The 25,547-nt window shown below is 45.8% G+C and overlaps 1 protein-coding gene across 1 annotated transcript; it reads right to left on the reverse strand.

Moving 5' to 3' along the window:
- Positions 1–1,925: 1,925 nt before the first annotated feature.
- Positions 1,926–24,570, reverse strand: DYNLT3 (dynein light chain Tctex-type 3). Its single transcript, XM_059680379.1, has 5 exons — positions 24,453–24,570; positions 22,363–22,404; positions 12,435–12,558; positions 8,470–8,547; positions 1,926–8,192 (listed from the first exon to the last, which is right to left on the reverse strand). The coding sequence occupies exons 1-5, from the start codon at positions 24,480–24,482 to the stop codon at positions 8,116–8,118; spliced, it is 351 nt and encodes a 116-aa protein (XP_059536362.1). The 5' UTR covers positions 24,483–24,570; the 3' UTR covers positions 1,926–8,115.
- Between the last annotated feature and the right edge of the window lie 977 nt (positions 24,571–25,547).

The raw sequence follows: 25,547 nt of genomic DNA on the forward strand, positions 1-25,547 counted from the left end.
CTCTCTCACGAGCTCATTTGTGCCTGGCTGGTCCCCATACCTTTCTCCCCAGTGTTGAGTGTCTGAGCTGTTATGGCATGATGGTGTGAGGGCGTGACAACCATTTGCATATTAGCTGTTTATTATATAGGATTCCCCTTGGGGAGATTCTAGCATATGGGGTAAAATTTTCAATCCATCTCACACTTTGCTTTGGTGTCTGTTATAATAAAAACCTAGTTTCTTTGCCACAAAATGTCACAGATCTTTCTCCCACTTTTAAAAAGCTGTTATCAAAAATAGGGTGTTTTTTTTTCTCTCAAACTTTGAAAATATAATGTGGTTTCATAAAATTACTTTTAAAAAGTGATCATGAATGTAGGCAGTGAAAATGCTTTCAGTGACTCATAAGCAGATAACATCCAACTTGGAAAGAAGAGCAAAAGTACCTTTTACTAGAGAAAATGTAATGAGATGTTGCCATCATTTAGGACAGCACACTGGTACTTTAAGAACATAAAATTATAGTTTTACAAAAATCTTAGTTAGTACTTACATTTGAATACCCTAATATTACATACTTAAATTAATTAAAAAAACTCACAACTCAATTTCAAGTTGACAAACAGGACAAAATTCCTTGCTAAAAGTAATCATTAAAAGCTAATAGTTACAGAATATGTTTTACACTGACTTTTTAAAATGAAATTTTGTATTATAATCATAAAATAAAGGGCATAAAATTGAAGTCATTAATTATGTTATAATGGTGAATCCTGGGTTCGGGTTGCTATGTTAACAAAGTTTATTTTGTACAATATATCTATACTAGAGGCCCAGTGCACAAAACTCGAGCACTGGGGGGTGGAGTTCCCTCAGCCTAGCCTGCCCCTCTCACAGTCCAGGAGCCCTCAGTGGATGTCCTACTGATGGCCCCAGTCTGACAGCAGAGGCTTGGAGCAGTTGCTGTGTGTGTGTGTGTGTGTGTGTGTGTGTGTGTGTGTGTGTTTCCCCACTGAGGGCCTGCCCCCAGCTGCGTAGAAGACTCAGAGCAGGTGCTCCATGTGTGTGTGTGTGTGTGTGTGTGTGTGTGTGTGTGTGTGTGTGTGTGTGTGTCTGCTGGGGGCCTGCCCCCAGCCACACTGTGGAGGCTTGGAGCAGGTGCCCCTCTGTGTTGAGCTCTCAGGCTCCTGGCCTCCACTGCATGTTGTACTCTCCTTTGAGCTGTGGCCATGGTGGGTTGCTGCCTGCAGGCCGCGCTTTACTGCTCATGAATCGCCGGACTGCCGCGGAGACCTGGGGGCTGGCCCACCTGGGTGCTGCCTGCAGCCGCACTTTCCTGCTCTGGGATCGCCATGGCGACCCAGGAGCAGGCCCACCTGGGGGCTGCCTGCAGGCCACTCTCCTGCAATGGGATTGCCATGGCGGCCCAGGAGCAGGCCATGCTGGGTGCTGCCTACAGGCTGCACTTTCCTGCTCACCACGGCAACCCAGGGGCAGCACTTTCCTGCCCTCAGATTGCCATGGGGGCCCAGCTGGCAGCGGGGCTTAGGCGGCACATGGGGGTCCTGGCTGGGGGCGGGGCTTAGGTGGCGCGGTGCTTAGGCAGAACATGGGGGGTCTCAGCTGGAGGCAGGGCTTAGGCTGCACACGGGGGTCCCGGCTGGGGGCAGGGCTGCACACGGGCCCGGATGGTGGCTCACACTGTCCCGCCCTGCCTGCAGTATGCAAATTACCCGCCATCTTTGTTGGTGGCTAATTTGCATACCATGCTGATTAGCCAATGGGAGGAGTAGCAAAGGTATGGTCAATTACCATCTTTGTCTATTATTAGATAGGATGGTCTGACATTCATTTCTCTTCCTCATTCCTCCTGTTTACAATTTTCTAGAGTAAGTACAATGCCATTTCTTTAACTATTTACTGATCATCCAGAAACAAACGTATAGCACAGAAAAATAATCTTTATTATGTTGTAACTAGAAACAGATCAGATAGCAAGTTCACAAGGTATTTTTTATTTTATTTTTTTATGATCAGGCTTCAATAACAATAATCAAAATGAGTCTCAGTTGCACAGATATTTTGGTCACTATTATAATCTTCAAGGGCACAAAAGCCAGCAGCATAAACTAATATGTAGGTAATGACTACGAGAGTTTCCCATGGGCCAAAAATGTAGATCACTGCATTAAATTCTACCCTTGTATTTTCTTAATATTCTTCTTAAACATTGAACAATTATTGTTACTCAGCAAAATATCAAACATGCACATAGTATTCCTACAAGAATACTATCTTAATATTGGCATTATTAATACCAAGCTATTCTTTCCCCCAAATTCAATGAAACATGGTTCTATTACCCATATGTATGTGTGTTAGTGGTAATATGCAAACTTGATTTTGTTTTCATGGTTAAACAGCAGATTGACTTTGCATTTGGTGACCAGCTGTAGATCTTCTCTATATTATAAAAGACCAATGGCCCTAACGCCGTAACACCATAATGACTGGTCACCAGGAGGTGCATGGAGCACCTCTCGGGCCCTACCCCCACCCCACCCCACCTCCCAGCCCTCCCCACCCTCCTTTCCCCCCACCCTCCCGGGGTGCCAGCAGAATCCCCAGAGTGTTGTGGGGCGCCGGCAGCATCCGCGGAGCATGCAAGGCATCGCGGGCGGCGGACATGGCCCTGATGGCAGGCTAGGCCTAGGAGACCCTACACGCACATGATTTAATCGTGCACAGGGCCTCTAGTTTTTTAAATAAATTTAACTACATTTTATAAGCCCTGAGATTTTCAATAACTTGCCAATGATTATATACTTTTAATTTATACTTTATTCCAATTAATTTGAATCCCACATAAGCATTTAAAATTATTTACAGATGGTTGTAACTAAACAATGATAAAATTTACTACTTGTATAGTAAGACTCCTCTAATAAGGCCTTTAACTAAGAACTGCATGTTTTATTCATTTTTTACTTGCTAGGAGCAATTCTTAAAAATTCTTAAAGTTACGATTCTCTGTCAGCAATAAGCGCTTTTCGCTTTGCTACATAAATAACCAGATTCACTTTTCCCTCTCTTGTAAACAACTTTTTTTCTTCCCACAAACATAAATGTTAACAGTCCAACTGAACAGTTACCAAAAGAAACTTAGTATTTGAACAGCAGATAACTATAATGACTAGCAGAGAAATATGCTCATAACAAACAGGCATTCAATAGTATTTGTTACACATGGAATGCGTGAATTGTAAGGCAGCTGTCAGGCAGATACTTTTCATCATACACCATAACTCATTCTGTTTAACAAGGGAATTCAAGGTTACCAGATTTAATTTGCCCTCAAATGTAAATCCAAGATTTTGAAATTTTAAAAACTGTTTTAACAGTTCTCAAAAAATGTAAACAAGTTAATAGTAGTTGCTACTGCAATATTAGTTGAGAGGAAAAAAAGAACAATTGCTTTCTACTAAATCATATGTACAGCTGAGAAGAAATACAAACTTAAGAAGTGTTAGCTAGCCCTACCTGGTTTGGTTCAGTGGATAGAGCGTCAGCCTGCGGACTGAAGGGTCCCAGGTTCGATTCTAGTCAAGGGCATACGCCCAGGTTGCGGACTCAATCCCCAGCAGGGGGCGTGCAGGAGGCAGCTGATCAATGATTCTCTCTCATCATTGATGTTTCTAATGTTTCTATCTCTCTCCCTCTCCCTTCCTCTCTGAAAAAAATAAAAATATATTTTTTAAAAAAGCGTTAGCTAATAATTATTTTCTCCAGATTTATCCTAGCAGTGCTTTTTGTTCATATATTTATCCCTGTTAACTTCTCTGAAGCTGAAAGAGAATTTTATTATCTGAATAGTGTTGGAAGCCGATCCACCCTGGCTGCTTGAGGCAGTCCCTGCAGGAATGTTTCAAGGAACCTTGAAATAGAGATGAGAAACGCCCTAGCCTTTGGAATGGAATGGATGGGGTTAAGATCAAATAGAATAAATGCAGATGTAAGAGGACAATAGGGGGAGGAACCTGGCTAGGAGAAGAGAGGTTGTTTCCCCAGGTGAGAACCAAATAGTATAAATACAGATGTTAGATGACAATAAAAGAGAGAATCTGGCTATTATGATCACCTAAAAGCTGACTCCGTGTCCTTCATTCTTCGCTGACTCTGTCCACACCTTGGGGAACCCCTGGACCCGCTGGGGCTGGACCCCAGCATTTTGGCACCCGAACAGGATTCCCCTAGGTAAGCCCCCCGCCCCCCCCGCACTCGGGACGGATAGGATTCCACCGTAGGGTGCTGCAGACCCCCCTATAGAGGATAAGTAGGGTAAGTGGGTGGATAGTACAGAACTTAGATTGAGAAGATGTGCCATACTGAGTCTAGAAGAAAAAAGACTCCTTATTGATCTTTTAACACATATGCTTGCTAGCAGAGAAGTTAAGGTTACGCCCAGTCAGACGGAATGTTTTATACAAGAAGTGTGTCCATGCTTTTCTGAGGAAGGAAAAGTGACTTAAGAGGAGCAGAAAGAAAAGAAAAAATGGGAGGGATGGCCTTCATGGCTCCCTCCACCTCCATGTCCTAATCCCGAAATGTTTCATTTGCCGTTAATAGAATCACCTGTACAAAAAGACCAAATTATAAAGAAATTGGAATATTAAAAGGTACTCTTTTAAATCAGGCTGAAAAAAAGAGTGCCATGGTCACCTCAATGGGTTTCTTGTTCAAATTAATATCTTAATTTGTGTTTGGAATCTAAAATCTGTAATAAGAAATGAAACCCCACTGCCGAATCCGCCTCTGGTGTGGAGAGATTCAAAGGTAGCAGGAAAAGGCAGAGCTATAAGCTCTCCCGCAATGAGATTACTTAATGTTTTGTTTAAAAATTACCGGAGAACATCTTATGACAACCAAACTTTAGCTAAGATAACCTTGGGTGCTAGCCATGACTTTGGAAAGCGAAATAGGAAAAAATTTAAAATGTCTTTTTCTATTAAGCATGACTTTGGGAAAAATATGCCATCTGAGTCATTTGCTGAAACTTTCCCCAAAGCAAAAGAAAATTCAGTAAAATTGTCTCTGTTACAAAAATTTGCTAAAGAATATGCCTTAAAATAATAATTTGGATTTGAATCTCAAAAATTATTGAAATATATCTTTATAAAAATCTAAGGAGCCAAGGTAAAAAACTGGTCTTTTGTTAATTAAGAAAGCTTTTCTTAATGAAGGAAGGTGATAGTCACCTCCTGCCTGTAGCAAAATCTTAAAGAAAGAATGTGGTCAATTTACATCTGAAAAGACCAGGTAGGCCAGAACCTGTTTTGCAAGGCTCAAATGTGGTTTTCCAGAGCCACTTGAAATTAAAAAGTAAAGTTTACTAAATCAAATTATAAAAATTGTTCAATAATCTAATTTGCCTCATGAAAAATCTAGAGGACAGAATTAAATCTGTTGGTTGATTATGTCTTGCAATTTTGAAGTTTATTCTTAAAAATGTTACTGATTGAGTAAATGCATTTTACTTAGTTTTAACACATCAAAGTTGGCTCTTGACACAAAAAGGAAAACTGACAATTCCATCAATATAAACCTTTTCTATATATAAAAAAAAGGGGGGGGGGAGAATAATGTTATATGTTAGACTTTTGGGAAATACAATGCAGAGGGTTGTACAGCAGCCAAAAGGCATCGGGCTTCCTGTACAATAGCCTCTGCCGACTCAGCCTGGTAGAAGGATACACAAACCAGAGAAGAGTTTTACCAGATCTCGTAATGATGTGGGGAAGAGGTTGTGTTTTGTATTTTTCCAGAAGGAGCAGTGCAACCAATTTGGGTACCAGAGCATTACCTGTATTACCACAATGGACACAGAGAAGCTCCTTGTCCCATTGTTCCAAAGAAAAGCGGAAAAAAGAAGAAAAGGAAGGCTATGCAAGGGACTAAGGTGCCAACATGCGGTCAGTTGAAGAAGTTAACAACTGAAGCCCAGCAGATGGTAGAAAAGCAAGAAGTGGAAGCTACTTTCTCAGCCAAGTCTGAGGACTCTGAGTAAATCAGCAAAAGAAATTTTCATTTAGCAGAAACTCACTTATTGCTGTTTTGCATTGCCATTGTTTTTTTATTCTTACTAGTTTTAAAAATGTTATGTTTAAGTTTTGAAATGTTTTGGGTTTTGCATTGGCATTGTCTTGTTATTGTTTTAATAGCCAGAGTTTTGTTCTTGATGCTTAAGTTTTACTTCCATTAAGGTAGCACACCTGACCAGTACCCGTCTGCAGCAGATGTGCAGCCCTGAGCTGGAACCACCTGTCCATTGGGAGGATCACATGTGCCTCCTTTTTGTCTGTCCTTATGTCCCAGCTTTGCCCCACATCTCCTTTCCTTTTTCTTTTTATAAATCTAACTACTTGTTTGCTGGTTCTTTGGCCTTTCTCCTTCTCTCCTGAACACAGCCTTTTCTAGAATCTCCCTACCCTACTGTTCCAGGAAAGGCCCCTCCCTTTTCTGCCATGACTGGGTGTGTCTGGTATATGCCCCATATGTGGACTTATCTTGTGCCAAGAACCTGACATCCTGGTCTGAGAAAGCCTGTCCCGGGACTCTCCTTTGTCCTGTATTGGCCCCTCTTGCCCTTGTGTCAAGAGGGACCCTCTTCTCACTATCCAATATTCTACAGCTGTTGCCTGAGTTCTTTGTTAATGCTGAGGTCACGGTGGCTGGTACCATGGATCTGTCTCTTGCCCAATGGTGTAAGCTGGGCCCTCTCTGGAGAAGAAACCTGGGTTCCCCAAGATATGTGATCAATGCTGGGGCCCCACCAGCAGGCGAGGGGATCCAAAGGCAGTTGCTGGGCATGGAGGCCACAGGGGCATAGGCTACCAAGGAGACAGAACTGAACCTCACATCACCCTACTTGGCCCAGAGATGGCTGGTAGTCAAAGACGGGAAGACCCCACAAGGTGGGGCAACCTAAGACAGGCACAGTCGGGGGCCAGTAGGAGAGAACTTGGGGTTCAACAGAGGTGGGGCACAGATCCTCACCCCCCCCCCTAATGGTGCAGGGGCTTGAATACTCGCCCCTTCTGAGGAAGGTCTCCTGCTTCTTGCTTCCTCTTGCTTCTTGCTTCCCATGGCTGCTTCTTGCTTCCCATGTCCAGCCCAGATCGGGACCCAGATAACGGATAGAGACTTGGCCCAGCTCAGATTGGGAACAGAAAGAGACTTGGTCCAGCTGAGATCTGTACCCAGAAAACAGAGACTTGGCTGACAGCAGCTGCCCTCTCACTGCAACAGGACTTGTTTCCCATTTCTACCTTGGACCACAGGGAAAGGGGCAGCTGAAGGAAAGGGCTGTGTCAGGATGCTGCCTTCTTCCCTTTCTTCTCCCTCTTTTTTTCTAACAAGGTTCTGTCATTTAAAAAATAAAAATGGGGGAATTTGATGGAAGCCGATCCACCCTGGCTGCTTGAGGCAGTCCCTGCAGGAATGTTTCAAGGAACCTTGAAATAGAGATGAGAAACGCCCTAGCCTTTGGAATGGAATGGATGGGGTTAAGATCAAATAGAATAAATGCAGATGTAAGAGGACAATAGGGGGAGGAACCTGGCTAGGAGAAGAGAGGTTGTTTCCCCAGGTGAGAACCAAATAGTATAAATACAGATGTTAGATGACAATAAAAGAGAGAATCTGGCTATTATGATCACCTAAAAGCTGACTCCGTGCCCTTCATTCTTCTCCGACTCCGTCCACACCTTGGGGAACCCCTGGACCTGCTGGGGCTGGACCCCAGCAGAATAGATTTCCCTAACTCCTTAGGTACATGTTAGTAAAAAGCTAGTGTAAATATAAGGTTGTATTTTCAAGTCATGCCATGTTTCTGTATTTGTTTTTTGCTGACATTAATTTTTTCCTATTGAAATGATTCTGTATATATAGAATATGAGCAAATCTGCCAACTTACTATGTATGAGATTGCTTGATTATAATATTCAGTTTTTTTGATAGCTTTGAAGCATATTGCACACTTGTCATCTAGAGTATTAATAAGTAACTTACTCTTTTTAGAAAGTATACACTGACAAATTCTTAAGTGAATGGCTTTGGCCAAACATTTTTAGGATGTCACAGGACAATAGCAATGGCAAAAACATTGACGATACAGTTCATGGTTCGGTTCTCCCATCTCACAGTACAGGTTCCTGAAAACACACACACAAAAGGACTTTGAAATACCAGCAAAACAATGAAATTACCAGATAATATATTTTCATAGGTTTTAATATCTTATTTCCTGCAATCTGTTAAATGTTAATATTTCATATTTGTCTGAAGACATACTTGTTATAGTTAGATACGAAGCAATTCTATTGATAAAGTTTTTTTCAGAATTAGAAATAAATAAGCATTTGACAATAAGTACACTGTTTGACTCTGTTAGTAGTTGGATTTTGTTTGAATAAGCTTAAGGTCTCTTACCATCAGATGTGGTATCCCAAAAGCATGAGCTGGCTGTGTGAAAGCCATATGCACTCCTCTGGACCACTGCACAGGTCACTAAAAATAAAGTCACAGAGTGAGGATGCTTATAAACAAAGGAAAAGATATCCAAGATCTAAGTGTTTGAGTTTTTGGCTTTAAAAGATGTAAAAATAATAGAAAACAAAGCATTTAGCAAGTAAGAATTTAAAAAATAAAAAAGCCCTCACCTTGATTATTTAACACCATGATTTTGTCCCCACTGGATCCAGTCTGTTTGTTGCCCATTGCCATAACCAGTGGTTATGTGCCCTGCCTCATGGACATAATTCAGTCAAAGAAAATATTCCACTTTAGAAATAATTATTGTGTGGTACTTCACAGTCCTACATGTAAGGAGGCATGTGTTTACTGAAAAGTAGATAGTAGTGCCCAGTAGGTTGTGGTGGAAAGAGCTAACTGATCCTATCTAATAATAGACAAACATGGTAATTAACAGTACCTCTGACATGCTTCCCATTGGCTAATCAGGGAGATATGCAAATTAACTGCCAACCAAGATGGCGGCCGGCAGCCAGGCAGCTGAAGCGAACAAAAGGCTTGCTTGCTCCAGCAATGGAGGAAGCCAAGGCTCCCCGCCAGCCGCTGCCGGCCTCCATGCTGCAACTCTAAGCAACTATGTTGCAATTATAGAACCTAAACAAACCCCAGAAACCTGCTTTCAGCCAGCCGGGCTTCAGCCAGCAGGATCACAACAGTGTTACAATTATAGAACCCAAACAAACCCAGATACCTGCTTTCAGCAGCCGAGGTCTCAGAGCTGGAGCCGAGCCTCAGAGCTAAAGCCGGCTCTCAGCTCCAGTGACAGCCATAGAAGGCAAATAAATCCCAGAATTAAAAAAGAAAAAAAAGAAAAAAAGGAGAGGTTGGGAGCTTCAGTTGCCCACCAGCCTGAAAACAGCCATCATCCCATCACCCAGACTGGCAAGGCACCCCAGTGAGGACCCACACCCTGAAGCGACAAGATGGCGGCTAATTTGCATACTGAAGGTGGGCGGCAGCGGGCAAGGCTGTCCACCGTCCGGGACCCAGATCTGTGACCCTGCCGGGCGGGGGGTAGTGCTTGAGGCAGTCCGCGGTCTGGGACCCAGATCTGTGACCCTGCCGGGCGGGAGGCAGTGCTTGATGCTGTCCGCGGTCTGGGACCCGGATCCGAGACCTGGCGAGCGGGGGGCACCGCGGGAGGCTGTCTGTTGTCCCGAACCCGGATCTGTGACTCTGCTGGGTGTGGGGCAGTGCTTGAGGTTGTCCGTGGTCTGGACCCAGATCCGTGACCTGGCAGGTGGGGGTCACCACGGGAGGCTGTCCGTTGTCCCGAACCCTGATCTGTGACTCTGCCGGGTGGGGGGCAGTGCTTGAGGCTGCCCACGGTCCGGACCCGGATCCGTGACCTGGCGGGTGGGGGACAGTGCTTGAGGCTGTCAGCGGTCTGGGACCCAGATCCATGTCCTGGTGGGTGGAGGGCAGCGCTTGAGGCTGTCCGCGGTCCCGGGACCCGGATCTGTGACCCTGACAGGTGGGGGGCAGTGCTTGAGGCTGTCCACAGGACCAAGACACTGATCTGTGACCCTGCTGGGCAGGGGGCAGCACTTGAGGCTGTCCGCGGTCCTGGGACCCGGATCCGTGACCCTTCCTGGCGGAGTGGCAGCTCACACAGGGGCGGGTCGGCCGGGGTTGGGCAGGGCAGAACGCCTGGCTTCCGCCCAGCCTCAGTCACTCTGGGCAGGTGAGCAGCGCAGAGACCCTCTGGATAGGGGAGGCAGGCTGGTGGAGGGCGGCCTGTACTCCCCACATGGCGGTGGTGACAGCTGTGAGTGCGCCAAGCGGAGCCTGCAGGTTAAGCTGAAGTAGCGCCTGCAGGCCATCAGTGCCCAGGAGTGGCTGCGCAAGATCTGCCTCCTGGCCCAGAAGGTGCAGGATCACAGGGACAGCCACCGTGGCGGGCCAGACTGACGTCCTCCTGGCTGCACCACGGGGGTTTGCGGATCTGCAAAGTCAGAGGCCTCCAGTATGCACATCCCCCCCTGGCATGCGAACATTCCCCAGCACACTGTCACCCTCTCGCGCCTGCAACAGTTGCAAACCAAGGCGTGCACAAGTTCCCCCCGCCTCTCCACCATACTTCCATCAACCCGGCATGCCTAACACTCCCACAGGATGTGCACATATCCCCTCTGATGCACTCACATCCTTTGGAGAGTGTCTGGGTGTTCTGGGTGCTGAGGGTGGGCGCCTGTGAGATGACAGTGAGAGGGCGGAGTGGTGATGCCCTGTACCCACGGAGGCCAGTGCAGCTACGAGATCACCTCTGGGGGGTTAATGCAGGTGCTGAGGCAGGAGCAGATGCAGACAGACACACCTGGTGGGCGCGGGCGGCCCTCGCTGAGGTGCCTTCAGTCAGTGTTCAAGATCAAGAACCCAGAGGTGGAGAGGAATTCCATCCTCTCAGTGAAACAGTGGGATAGTCGGGGTGACTGTAGAGGAGGAATGTGCACTTTGGGTGCCAGCACCCATGAGCAACTGCTGCCCTGACTGAGCCTCACTTGCTTGGGGCCTAGCGCACTCCTGCCGGGCAGCAGGTGACAGGACGTGCTTTTCCGAATTAATGAGAGAAAGCGTTGATTCTCCTGCTGCCCACGAAGGTGAAAGTGAAGTGGGGAGACATGCTGGGAGTGAGCGAGGTTCTCTGTCTGGGGGTTCCAAATCTGCTGTTGGTTTCTTTCACCGTCGACTAGAGATATACAGGGTGCCCCCCCAAAATGTACACACACTTCGAATACCTACTAATTCCAATGGTTTTAAGCATAAGAAAGAAACAACAATGGAGCCGTTATCTGTTAAAAGTGTGGGCACAAACAGGTAGTTAGACATTCCCTGAGGGGTCTCAGATTGGAGAGGGTGAAGGCCAGACTAAGGGGCCCCTTTCCTCCCCTACCCAAGTGCACAAATTTCGTGCACAGGGCTACTAGTGTAAATATAAAAGGTGATGTTACCAAGAAAAGGCTTTTGAATAGCAAAAGTTATCTCTATCTTTTAGATATTATCATATATTATCTTTGGATGAATAAGTCAGAAGTCCTTTATACCCTACTAGAGGCCTGGTGCACGAAATTCGTGCATGGGGGCGTGCAGGGCATGGGGGAGGTCCCTCAGCCCGACCTACACTCTCTCCAATTCGGGAGCCCTCAGGGGATGTGCTACTGACAGCTTGGGCCCACTCCCCATGGTTCTGTGGGGCCTGCCTGCTCCACACCACCGGGATGGGTAAGCAAGCCCTGCTGGGTGCTGCCTGTGGGCCCCCATTGCCTACTCCCCGGTCTCTGCGGCAACTGCCCAGCAGGCCCTGCTGGGTGCTGCCTGCGGGCCCCGCTTGCCTGCCTGCAGGTTGCTGCCTCAACCACCCTGCTGTGTGCTGCCTGCAGGCCCCACTTGGCTGCTCACAGGTCACCGCAGCCACCACCCAGCAGGCCCTGCTGGGTACTGCCTGCGGGCCCCAATTACCTGCTCCCTGGTCTCTGCAGCAACTGCCCAGCAGGCCCTGCTGGGTGCTCCCTGTGGGCCTGCTTGCCTGCTTGTGGTTGCCGCCGCCACCACCCAGCAGGTCCTGCTGGGTGCTGCTTGCAAGTTGCTGCCACCACCGCCCAGCAGGCCCTGCTGGGTGCTGCCTGTAGCTCCGCTTGCCTGCTGGGCTCACGTTGCCGGGGTGATGCCACCAGCATCCTGCCCAGCCTCTATGGGCGTGGCCATCTTTGTCACAGAGTGATGGTTAATTTGCATATTACTCTTTTATTAGATAGGATTAATATCCAACTACAGTGTCTATCATTCAATTATAGTTTCTAAATTCAGAGAAAATTACAAAAACAAAGGTGAGTGAACTTCTAAGGAAGGATAGTAACACTTACCAATATATTTATAAGCTTTTCCCAACTTAACCAAATGTGCTAAGGATTGCTCCACAATACTTGCAGTCCATTGGTTGATGTTGTTCTGATTATAATCTTCACCACCCAAAACTCCATCTATACACTAAAAGAGCAGAGAATAGTTAAACAAATTATACAAATTGCAGCAAAAATGTATGCAAAATACAAAATGCATTTATAACCCAATAGAGCATCTTAGAAAATATGCATCTAGTAAGTATTTAGTAAGCAGTGTCTCTAATTATTTAAGCATTTTCAAAGCATTTCCACATGCATTATCTCACTATGAGATACTATGGTCACATAAAGATAAATATGACATGGCCTCTGTTGTAAAGAACTTAATCTAGCAAAGAAGCTAATAATTCTGTAACACAGGGAAGGCTAATCAAGGGTTTTAAGTTATATCATAAAAGGATTATGCCAGTAGAGATTTTAAAAGGGTGTTATAAATTGGTTAAAGAATGGCTTTCAAACAGTTGGGATTTTTTAAAAGTATATTATGATTGATTTGAGAGAGAAAGGGAGAGGGAGAGAGAGATAAAAACATCAATGATAAGAGAGAATCACTGATTGGCTGCCTCCTGCACACTCCACACTGGGGATTGAGCCTGCAACCCAGGAATATGGCCTGACCAGGAATCAAGCCGTGACCTGCCAGTTCATCAGAAGCAGGTGGCAGAGGGTGGAACATAGTGGGCATCAGCCGTGGCAGGACACTGATTGCTGTCATCAGGGTGAGCCTCTGGTGGTTACTGAAAATTTTTTGCTCCCGCGTGTTGTGGTCCTGCCTGCTGCTCGCACCTGCTGCCGGTGGCGCCAGCCCCGATCACTCGGCCCCATCAGTGGGTGCGGGTGCAAGTGATGGATGACGGCCCTGATTGCCCTTCAGGGCTTCTCCACCTCCCACTGCTCGTGAGGGGTGACTGGCACTACTGGCGCCAGTTCCAATCACTCTGCGCCATCAGCGGGTGCAAGTGGGCCAGTGCCATCAGCACATGGGAAAGGATGTGGCAGGAGCAGGGCTGCTGGCAGACAGGAGACTGGGGGCCACAGTGGGAGGGGCCATCCGGGGGCACAGAGGATGGGCCGAGACCTGCCCCTGTACCCACTGCAGGCTTGCAGCCCACAGTTCCTTTCAGGGTGCACAAATTTGTGCCTTGGGCCCCTAGTGTATAATAATTACATTCTCATTCATATCACAGAATTGCTTAGCTATAAAACTAGCATACTTGCTATTAAAAGCAAATCATCAACAAACACTATTTCTGGGGTGCCCTATAAAAAGAAAGTTAAATGATTTTCCACAATATTTACTTCTATTCACTTCTGATATTTGATTGAGCACTGGTTTAGAATCACAATCTTAGGTTTTAAGATCACCACTCCCACCTACTTCCTGTGTATCCTTTTGCAAGAGACTTAACCTCCTGAAGCCCATATTTTCCTAATGCTTAAAGATATAACAGCTTCATCTCATCAGGTTGTTGTGAGTCTGGAAGGAGATAATGAATGCCATGTGCTCAAACACAGTGATGGCCACAGAGTAATCACAATAAGTCATGCTAAATATTATTATCATCATAATTATCATTATTACTGCTTATTTTATTTTTCCAGTTTTATTGAAATACTAGAGGCCCAGTGCATGAAAATTCATGCACTGGAGGGGGGAGTCCCTCAGCCTGGCCTGCTCCCTCTCACAATCTGGGAGCCCTCAGGGGCCGGAGGCGACCCCGCAAACAGGGGAAGGCGACGCCCCATCACACCTCTGCTGCTGCCACTGCTGGCAGCACAAGCCTGGCCCTGGTTAACTGAGCCTCGGGCGGCCCTGGGTGGCTGGGCAGCTGTCATCCAAGGCTGGCCTGCACCTCAGGCCGGCCCTGGGCAGCTGGGGGGTTGAGGGGACTAGAGATCTCCAGAGGGAGGCACATGCCTTTCCGCATGCCTGCCACCCCAGCAGGGCTGAGGGGACTGGGTGCCACCATCTTGTGGCTGTGGAAACTGCCATCTTTGTGGGCGTGGCAATTAGCATATTCCCTCCTTTTTGGCTGTGGGCGCCACCATCTTTGAAGGCAGGGCAATAATTAGCATATTCCCTCTTTATTAGATAGGATGATTGACATATGATATTACGTAACTTTATCTGTTTCTTTTTTGTTAAATATATTTTTATTGATTTTTACAGAGAGGAAGGGAGAGTTAGAAACATCGATGAGAGAGAAACATCGATCAGCTGCCTCCTGCACACAACCCAGTGGGGATGTGCCCGCAACCAAGGTACATGCCCTTGACCAGAATCGAACCTGGGACCCTTGAGTCCACAGACCGACACTCTATCCAATGAGCCAAACAGGTTAGGGCGATATTATGTAACTTTAAGGTATACAATGTGATGATTTGATACATGTATATATTGTGAAATAATTATTATGACAAGGTGAATTAATGAACCAGTCTTCTCATAGTTATTATTTTTGCATGTGTGTAGAGAACATTTAAGATCTACTTTCAAGCAACTTTCAAGTATACAATACAGTGTTAACTGTAATTACACACTGTACATTAGGTTACCAGAAATTATTCATCTTTAACTGGAAGTTTATACCCTTTGATCTATATTGCCCTGTTCCTCCGGCTCCCCCAGACCTCAAAAATCACCTTTGTACTCTCTGTTTCTATGAGTTAGACGTTTTTAGATTCCACATATAAGTGAGTATATAGTATTTGTCTTTCCCTAATTTTGCTGCTAATGTTTTATATTTGAGTGATAGAGCCTGGATGATAAAGCACTCATTCAATTAATTTATAGAATCCAGCTTAATCACACACAAACACACAAACACACACACACACACACGCACACATACACACGAGCATGTGGACATATGCAGCTTTCATTTACTACAATTGTAGTTAAAATTCAGAAAGGCACAAATTAATATGAAATGTTAAGCTGGGCAGTATGAAATCTTCCCTAATAAAATGTAGAAAGAAAAGTTAAATTTAGAGGAGTTGAAGAAAGGAATGGGGCTCAAATTATTCTCCTAGAATATGCAATAGTATAAGAGTTAGGAGGGTCAATGGACCAGGGGTCAGGGCTACAGTATTTTAATTCTGTCTTTACCATCCCCAAGTTGATGACTTTAAGCAAACCTCCTACTCTCCCTAGACTGCTTTTCCTTAATGGGAAACTAAGAGCACTCATTTTTCTTTCAAGTTATCTAAACAACAGAAAAACATCATGGGGCTCTGGATCCCCCTGTAAATAGCTATTAATTAAGATTTAGACTTCTTAATTAGCATTAACCAGGAGGCCCACTAGATAATGAGGTCCTTAACCTGTCTATTCCCAGGGCCCAACTGAGAAAGTGGACACATAGCAGGCACTTGTAACTCACTTTTTCTTTGAGAATTTATGTGGGGGAAATTCTATTATTGACAACAGATAAAATGTATGTATATCACTGATAAGTGAGTGGTTCTAAGACTTCAGAGGGAATTAGCATAGGGGCTCAGAGTAAGAAATCTAAGGACAGAAAATAAAGGAGATAAGGAGATTAGAAAGAAATAAGGAAAACCTAAATACCTGCTGAAACTATCGAGAAAGTACTGAAATGTTTCAAAATAGTGCTCTCTCACTCTCTCAATCAACCACAAACACTTTGAAAAAATGAGGTTGTTATTACTCCTGCCCTTCCCATGACCTCTACGCCAACTTCCACCTCCCAGCTGACCGCATTTTGCTTTTGTTGATTTTTAGAGAGAGAGAGGAAGAGAAAGAGAGAAACAGCGATCGGTTGCCTCCAGTATGCACCTGACTGATCAAGCCTGCAACCTTTCAGTATATGGGATGACTCTCCAACCAACTGACCCACCCGGGCAGTGCTTCTCTGTTTTGTTGTATACTGCCAGGCATCCTGGAGCTTACTCTGAAAGTGATGTTTAAGTATGAATCTAGAAAACTGATTTACTGTTTTCTAAAATTGATGTCTTTTGAACAAAATAACATATCTCAGGAGGCCAAATATTACTTTAAGTGTTTATAGACATATATACACACATACTTTTATATATGTAAATTTATGTATTTACTGTAGGCCCAATGCATGAAATTCGTTCAAAGGTATGCCTTCCTTCCCCCAGCTGTTGCTCTCACAGCCCCAGCCTTGCCCCCCCGCCCTCACCTGTCTTGGCCTGGCGCTGCCTGCGTCCATTGTCACACACCCCTGGTTCTCGGCTTCCACAGAATCCCCTGATTGATCACCCTGCAGAGAGTGGCCTGGGCCTCCCTCTGCAGGGTGATCATGGGGCGATGGAGGGGCCCCCCAACCAGTCGCATGGCACCCACTTTGGCTGGCCTGGCACCAGTGCGTGTCATAGTGTGGTCATCCAGTGGTTCTACTGTTTGGTCGTTTGGTCAATTTGCATATTATGCTTTTATTAGTACAGAATATATGTCATATATACCAAAGAAATAAGAGACCGTAGAAATACCTGCCTTTGGTCATTATGTGTTTTTTTAGTCCTATACTAGAAATTATATTGGAAAAATAATCACTTAACATCTTTTAGACACTATGTGATGGTAAATCAAAATCTTAAGAACAATATTTGAAATATCAATTTGGCTCTCCTGTTAGGTAAATAGACAAGTAGTTCTCTTTGGGAATCAATTCTGGCAGAGGAATTAGTCTAGTGGCATCTGCATTGTGGGTAAGGTATTTATAAACACTTTTAATAGCCTTGAGTCATTTTTAACTGTGCCAAATCCTAGAAAAAAAATGAGCTGGCCTAGGAAGCAGGCTTGTTTTGTGGGTATGGCTCTTAGGGCCTGTGTTTTAGCCGACCTTACCTGCCTTTAGTCTAGGGGGGTCCTCAAACTTTTTAAACAGGGGGCCAGTTCACTGTCCCTCAGACCGTTGGAGTGCCGGACTATAGTTTAAAAAAAACACTATGAACAAATTCAGCAACAGGCAGTGGTGGCAGAAACACCCAGCGGGCTGGATAAATGTTTTCGGCGGGCCGCATGTGGCCCGCGGGCCATAGTTTGAGGACCCCTGGTAGGCATTGAACACCTTATCAGCCTGTCCTGAGACAGTGCCTTACTTGCCTGAATGTTCTGGTGCACAAGTTCACCCAAAACTCAATCAGGTCTGGCCTAGTACAGCTAGGGTCAGCTTGAGTCCTAGATAAGCACCTGAAAATCCTGCCATATTTTAATAGTTTAGAAATATGTATTAGAACTATGTAACCCAGGAATATTTAATTTTTAAAACAATGCAAATATTTTCAATGCCTTGATAGTACAAAAGCAAAATGCAGTCAGCTGGGAGGTGGAATTGGCATAGAGGTCATGGGAAGGGCAGGAGTGATAACCTCATTTTTTTCAAAGTGTTCGTGGTCGATGGAACATGAAGAAAATGATGCTGGGTTATTTGAGGAGCCTTTTAAATAGACCTTATTCTTTACTAACATTCTGAGCCAAATGAAAAGACAAGAGTCACTAGAAAGAGGATAAAATATTATCTTTATTATTGGTAAAGAATAGGTTGGGGTTTGAAGCTTGTTTTTGCTATCTCTCTACGTGTTCAGTTCAGACCTCAGAAGAGGCATCCAAGGGAAAGGCTGAGTCAACAGAGAGAAACACATAGCCAGGCTGGTGCCTTTTGTTGGTCTGGGTGGAGAGGAAAGGAGAAAACAAATACTTAAGTCCAAGGCATTTGGGAGATTTGTTTTTCCAAATGAGAATGGTGGATCAATGGTTGTCACTCATCAAACAGGCAATTTACTGTACCTCCATGGGGAGGAATAATGACAGGTGGGACAAGAGGCCAGAAATGTTAAGGAAAAATCCTGTGTATGGAAGGAAATGTCAGGAGTAGAAAAGAAACATGCTCCTAACAGTGTAAATATATTTAAGTAAAAATACTGAATTCACTATTGAGGGAAGAAGCAGGTGATTTGAGGGAACTAAATTTTCATCTCTCATAGCAGGAGCTCTAGGAATGTTGTCTATAATTCATAAATCAAGAAATGATGGTATAAACATTATTTGGAGATATATAAGTAATCTCTCTTAGAAAATAAAAACAGTTGTGCACTGATGGGATTTCCTCTAGGGAATGGAACTGGGTATGGGAAAGGGTGGAGAGAGGATTCTTGCTTTTCATTGTAAGCTTTTCTGTTCTGTTGGATTCTTAAAATGATGTGCATGTGCTGTTTTATTAAATTAAAAAAGCCATGCTTCTTAAACTGGCATACACATACTTGGTGGTGGCTAGGTAGGTGCATTTTAGAGCACTGGTTTTACTTAAGTACTTGCAAGAAGGAGTTAAGTAATACAAATAATTTATATATATATATATATATATATATATATATATATATATATATATATATACAGAGAGAGAGAGAGAGAGAGAGAGAGAGAGAGAAAACACGCAAATTAGGCCAGGACACCATAAGGGGTCATGACCAGACAGAAGGAGGTTTCCGGCGCAGGTGAGGCCCGGAGTGGAGATGGAGACAGTGACAGGGCCTGCGAGCTGCGGCACCCTGGCTCAGGCGGCCCCCCCGGAGCCGGAGTGGACACAGACATGGACAGGAGGGGCCGGCCCGCAGCCTCCACAGCTGAGTGCAGGCCCAGAGAAGAGACGGCGGGCCTGCCTCCAGTGGAAGCAGCGCAGCTCCCTCCTGCCTCCTGCGGAATCAGCTTGGCTCCATCCTGGCTCCCGTGGGCGCAGGCAGCTCGCTTCCACCTCCTGAGGAAGCCTCATGGCTCCTGTGGAAGTAGCGTGGCTCCCTGCGGTTCGCTGTGGGTTCCTGCCAGCTCCCACGGAAGCGGCAGGCGGCCTACTGCACGCAATATCGCGCGATGGGCTACTAGTCAACACTAATAAAAGAGAAAAATGGTAATTGGCGTATGAGCTACCCTTTTCATTGGCTAATCAGGGCTATATGCAAATTAACTGCCAACTAAGATTGGCAGTTAACTGCCAACAAGATGGCGGTTAATTTGCATATGTAGGCACAATGCAGGGAGGCGAAAGGGAAAGCAGGAAGAAGCCCCCTGCCACTGACAGTGATCGGAAACCCAGGGGGGAGCTAAGAGCTGGGGGGCAGGGCAAAGGCGGCCCTGGGGCCGCCTTTGCCCTGCCCCCTAGCCATGATCGGAGAATCAGGTGCCTTTTCCGCCCTGGCCAGTGATAGCAGGAAGTAGGGGTGGAGCCAGCGATGGGAGTTGGGTACGGTCGAAGCTGGCAGTCCCAGGAGCTAGGGGTCCCTTGCCTGGGCCTAAAGTGAAGCCCACGATCGTGGGGCCGCTGCAGCTGCGGGTCCCCGCTGCCCGGGCCGGACGCCTAGGCAGAGGCGTCAGGCCTGGGCAAGGGGCCGATCCTGCGATTAGAGGGTGATGGGGGTCAATGCCTGAGGGCTTCCCAGTATGTGAGAGGGGGCAGGCTGGGCTGAGGGACACTCCCCCCCCCCCACCCAGTGCACGAATTTCGTGCACCGGGCCCCTAGTTTTAAATAAAAAACAAACTCTGATAAATTATGGAGTCAAAAGCAGGCTTCACTTGAAGTTTTTATATGAAATAAGAGACTTCAAACAAATCTCAGGTTTGCTCCAGGTGACTTTCAGCTCCATGTCTATCCTCTACCCTGCTCTGGCATTGGAAAGACTTGAGAGAGTGAGAGTGCACTATTTTAAAACATTTCAGTACTTTCTCGATAGTTTCAGCAGGTATTTAGGTTTTCCTTATTTCTTTCTAATCTCCTTATCTCCTTTATTTTCTGTCCTTAGATTTCTTACTCTGAGCCCCTATGCTAATTCCCTCTGAAGTCTTAGAACCACTCACTTATCAGTGATATACATACATTTTATCTGTTGTCAATAATAGAATTTCCCCCACATAAATTCTCAAAGAAAAAGTGAGTTACAAGTGCCTGCTATGTGTCCACTTTCTCAGTTGGGCCCTGGGAATAGACAGGTTAAGGACCTCATTATCTAGTGGGCCTCCTGGTTAATGCTAATTAAGAAGTCTAAATCTTAATTAATAGCTATTTACAGGGGGATCCAGAGCCCCATGATGTTTTTCTGTTGTTTAGATAACTTGAAAGAAAAATGAGTGCTCTTAGTTTCCCATTAAGGAAAAGCAGTCTAGGGAGAGTAGGTGGTTTAAAAAACAAACAAACATAGGAGCACTCCTGTAAAGAGTTAGTGAACAAATATTAAAAATCTTGTTTTAGGCCCTAACCGGTTTGGCTCAGTGGATAGAGCGTCGGCCTGCAGACTCAAGGGTCCCAGGTTCGATTCCGGTCAAGGGCATGTACCTTGGTTGCGGGCATATACCCAGTAGGGGGTGTGCAGGAGGCAGCTGATCGATATTTCTCTCTCATTGATGTTTCTAGCTCTCTGTCCTTCTCCCTTCATCTCTGTGGAAAATCAATAAAAAAAAAAAATATATATATATATATATATATATATATATATATATATATATATATATAAATCTTGTTTTAGGCCCTAACCGGTTTGACTCAGTGGATAGAGCGTCGGCCGGCAGACTGCAGGGTCCCAGGTTCGATTCCGGTCAAGGGCATGTACCTTGGTTGCGAGCACATTCCCCATAGGGAGTGTGCAGGAGGCAGCTGATCGATGTTTCTAGCTCTCTATCCCTCTCCCTTCCTCTCTGTAAAAAATCAATAATATATATCCTATCTAATAAAAGAGAAAAATGGTAATTGGCGTACGACGATACCCTTTTCATTGGCTAATCAGGGCTATATGCAAATTAACCGCCAACTAAGATTGGCAGTTAACTGCCAACAAGATGGCGGTTAATTTGCATATGTAGGCACAATGCAGGGAGGCAAAAGGGAAAGCAGGAAGAAGCCCCCTGCCACTGACAGTGATCGGAAACCCAGGGGGGAGCTAAGAGCTGGGGGGCAGGGCAAAGGCGGCCCTGGGGCCGCCTTTGCCCTGCCCCCCAGCCATGATCGGAGAATCAGGCGCCTTTGCTGCCCTGGCCAGTGATAGCAGGAAGTAGGGGTGGAGCCAGCAATGGGAGCTGGGCACGGTTGAAGCTGGCAGTCCCAGGAGCTAGGGGTCCCTTGCCTGGGCCTAAAGTGGAGCCCACGGTCACGGGGCTGCTGCCGCTGTGGGTCCCCGCTGCCCGGGCCGGACGCCTAGGCCAGAGGCGTTAGGCCTGGGCAGGGGTGGAGCCTGCAACCGCGGGGAGCTGGGGGTCCCCTACCGAGGCCTGACACCTCTGCCGGAGGCCTCAGGCCTGGTCAAGGGGCCGATCCGGTGATTGGTGATCGGAGGGTGATGAGGATCAACTCCTCTGGCCGAGGCATCAGGCCTGGGCGGGGGGTGGAGCCGGGGGTTGGGGGGATACGATGGTCCCATTACCCAGGCCTGAAGCCTGGGTCAGAGGCGTCAGGCTTGGGCGGGGGGTGGAGCAAGCAATCAGAGGGAGATGGGGGTCCCCTGCCCAGGCATGATTCCTGGGCCAGAGGCCTCAGGCCTGGGCGGGGGCCAGAGCCAGTGATCGGGGGGAGATGGGGGTCCCCTGTCCAAGCCTGACACCTCTGGCGGAGGCGTCAGGCCTGAGCAAGGGGCCAATCAGGCGATCGGAGGGTGATGGGGGTCTACGCCTGAGGGCTCCCAGTATGTGAGAGGGGGCAGGCTGGGCTGAGGGACATTCCGCCCCCCCCCCCACACACACACACATCCAGTGCACGAATTTCGTGCACCAGGCCCCTAGTATATATATAAAAGAAAAGTAAAAAAAAAAATCTTGTTTTAATACTAAGGTTTCTAACTTTGTATTGTCAAAACACAGCTTTTAAAAAATTGCAATCAATGCAGCAGCCCTCAAAATGAACAAGATGTATAACTTACCTCTTTAACAAGGTTGTGGACTTCATCCACATTGAAACCAACCTAAATGGGGAAAATAAAAGACAAAGCTGCTTGTAACACAGACTTCATCTTATTTGTGGTAAACAGAATCTCCTAGGCTGGCTTAGACAAGTGTTAGTGAATATAAGGGGAATCCAGTCTACTGAGGCTACTAATCCTACCTCAAACACTTAATATTATAGATTGCTTTTCCCACCTACCTCCCTGAAGACTTTTATTCATTTGGTCTGGGTCAGAACCTGGGCACCTACATTTTTTAAAAGTGCTTTACTAGTGGTTCTGATGAACACCCCAGATTGAGAATCATTGCACTGGAGAGTGCAGGAAATAGCAGGAGGTGGATATAAAGATGTGTCATCAATATACAAGAGATGGCTGCAGTGAAGGGAGAATGAGGTGGTCCATGAGAACAGAGTGCTTAATAGATTAATTTTGTTTTTAACTTATGGTAGGCAAAAATATGGCTTTCCTGAATTAAGAATTATGAAAATACTTGGCCATTGTCAATTAATGACCCTTTAATACTATATAATAGGTCTGGCAACTTAGTCTTTCCTTTAAAGTGACTTCATTGACTCCTGAGTTAAAAGCAACTATTAATGACATCCAAGTGTCTGTCTCCCATAGTAGAGAACTAGGCTATATGATAAGATTGAAATCTACACCAAAATACTTCAGGTTAATCCATGGAAAAGCTTTCTGACATCAGCATTTTTGCAAATCCCACTATACAATTAAAAAATGGTTTAAAAAACAGGTAAATTCTGAAAATAAGCATCATCTTGAATATAGATGTATTTTCAACTCAGTTATACCACAGACTTCACCAATAAAGGAATAAAAATACCCTACATTATTAGGAATATTATGAAAACAGCCCACACATTTTTACCCTATTAAAATGTTCATTTCACCTTAAAATAAGGTCCTCATCTATTTTTGAAAGTGGTCTACAAATTAAAGGGTGGCCATTCCACTTTGATTTGGAAGATCACAAATACATAATCGGATGTATGGTGTGGTCATGGTAACATGTAATTTCATTTCTTTTTAAATATAAGTATTTAGGATGTACTGCCATACAGAAGCCTCTTAAGAGTCAGAGTAGCACTTGCTGGGGTATATGCCTGAGAGTGAAATTGTTTGTGGCTCAATTTCTAAAATAATAATTTAGCACTAATCTGTAAGTATGTTTGCTAACTGCATCACATAACTAATTAATGTAAATGTAGTTTTAGCTTTTATAGGAGCCCACATCCTAAGGATGGATAAACCAGAAGTCCCTTCTGGGGGGGGGGGGGGGGTTATAATATATTATTTTATGCTGCCCCTCCACTATGCGCCTACTTTTTTTTTCATCGCACCATTCAACTGTGGCTGTATTTTCTGTGAGACAGAAAATATCTTTGTCTCTTCTACACTTGCAGGCCTGTCTTGGTTAAAGTGAAGCAAGAGTTGTTGGGAGGTCCAGGCCTGGGTTCAAATTGGAGCATCTGGCATTCCTTGCAGTTTTAATTTTGGGCAAGTCACCATGAAAGTCAGAGCTGCCACCAGTAACAGGAAAATAACGGACACCATGGGGTTCTGGTGGGGTTTCAGGAAGTCTGAGTCAGTAAACAATGGTTCTTAATCCATGAAGCACCTTCTTTCAGGCACCCAGGACAGAGCGACAGGGAGCTGGAGTGGCTCTGCAACTAGGGCCTCTCTTGCAGGGCGGCGGCACCTACTTTGGGGACGCCAAGGGACAGAGAGTTTGAAAAGTCTGTCCCTGCAGATGGCGGTGCCCTGCAACCCACCCCCACCTCACGCATCCCGAGTCAGGCTTTCCACCCCTCGACCCTGCCCCACTGCCAACCCCAATCGCTACTGACTGCCCTGGTCACCCAGGCCTCTCAGCCCACCCTCCAGGCCTCGGTGTGGGGGAAGGGAGACGGGAGGGGTGAACCCGCGGCCTGGCGGAGGATACCCAATTCTCGGGGCCTCCGAGGGCCGGGAGAGCGCACGGCAGAGAGCCACGCGCTGAGGTGGGAGGGGGCTGGGGTCGCTCTAAGGCGGCAGAGTGGCGATACCTCCTCGCAGTGGCGATGGTACTCCTCCATCGTGTTTCCGACTCTCCCGGGGGCGGAGCGACGGGCGGGTCCAGCTCTGCGGCTGCGCACTGGCCTCCGGGGAGACACCGCCCTTGTTTTTGTCTTGGGTAGTCCCTACGTAGCCGCCTTTGTGACTCAGCGGCGCTACTTCCTGGGATACCGTCAGAGTTCTAAGCGATCCGAGGTCTCTCCCGCATCCTCTGACCTTTCTGGAAACAAGGGATGGGTGGTAAAGAGCTGGGAATTGTGCCAGTGTGGATCACCTGACGTGTCCTGGTGTCAGTTACTCTAAATCCCGCATTATTTGAGTGCCCACTGGTGTGGTTATTTGCACATATTTGTTCATCATCCAGCAAATAAGTGTAGTTAATGCAGTGGTGAACAAACCGCTTTGATTTGTCCAATTACTAGCTATGTTACCTGCAAAAAATTAACCTCCCCACAGCCTCAGTTTTCTTGTATGAAAACTTAAATTATACCCATTTCATGATTGGTTGTAAAGATCAAATGAGATGGTGTATACATAACTCCTAAAGTGTACACTCCTGTACTCCTCCTCAATGACTATGTAAAAAGAAACATTTGATTCATAGGAGAGGAAGTACAAATATCTCCATTAATTGATAACTTTTAGCAGAATAATTATTATGTTTATTTAAAAATTCCTAAGAGTCAGATGTTCCTAAAGATTTTCACATTGAAACTCATAACAACCCAGCAGGTTTGGTTCACTTACCACCATCCCATTTTTCTTTTCTTTTTCTTTTTTTCCCCATTAAATTTATGGGGGTGACCAGTTAATAGGAACATATAGGTTTCATGATACAAGTGTACATTTCTATGATACATGATCTGTATATTGCCTTATGTATCCACCACCCAAAGGCAAATCATCTTCTGTCACCAAATATTTGGCCCCTTTAACTCCCCTCCAACCACCCCTTTCCCTTCCATCTGGTAACCACCATACTATTGTCTGTGCCTATGAGTTTCAGTTTTATATCCCACATATGAGTGCAATCATATTGCTCTTAGGGTTCTCTGGCTAGCTTATTTTGCTTAGCACAGTATTCT

The sequence above is a fragment of the Myotis daubentonii genome, chromosome X (genome assembly GCF_963259705.1).
Source record: "Myotis daubentonii chromosome X, mMyoDau2.1, whole genome shotgun sequence".
Lineage (NCBI taxonomy): Eukaryota > Metazoa > Chordata > Mammalia > Chiroptera > Vespertilionidae > Myotis > Myotis daubentonii.

Coding starts and splice junctions, on each gene's coding strand:
- DYNLT3 (XM_059680379.1), bottom strand. CDS start 24,482: ATGGAGGAGTACCATCGCCACTGCGAGGAG. Junction 22,405..24,452: donor ACCATCGCCACTGCGAGGAG/GTATCGCCACTC, acceptor TTCCCCATTTAG/GTTGGTTTCAATGTGGATGA. Junction 12,559..22,362: donor TCCACAACCTTGTTAAAGAG/GTAAGTTATACA, acceptor CTGCTCTTTTAG/TGTATAGATGGAGTTTTGGG.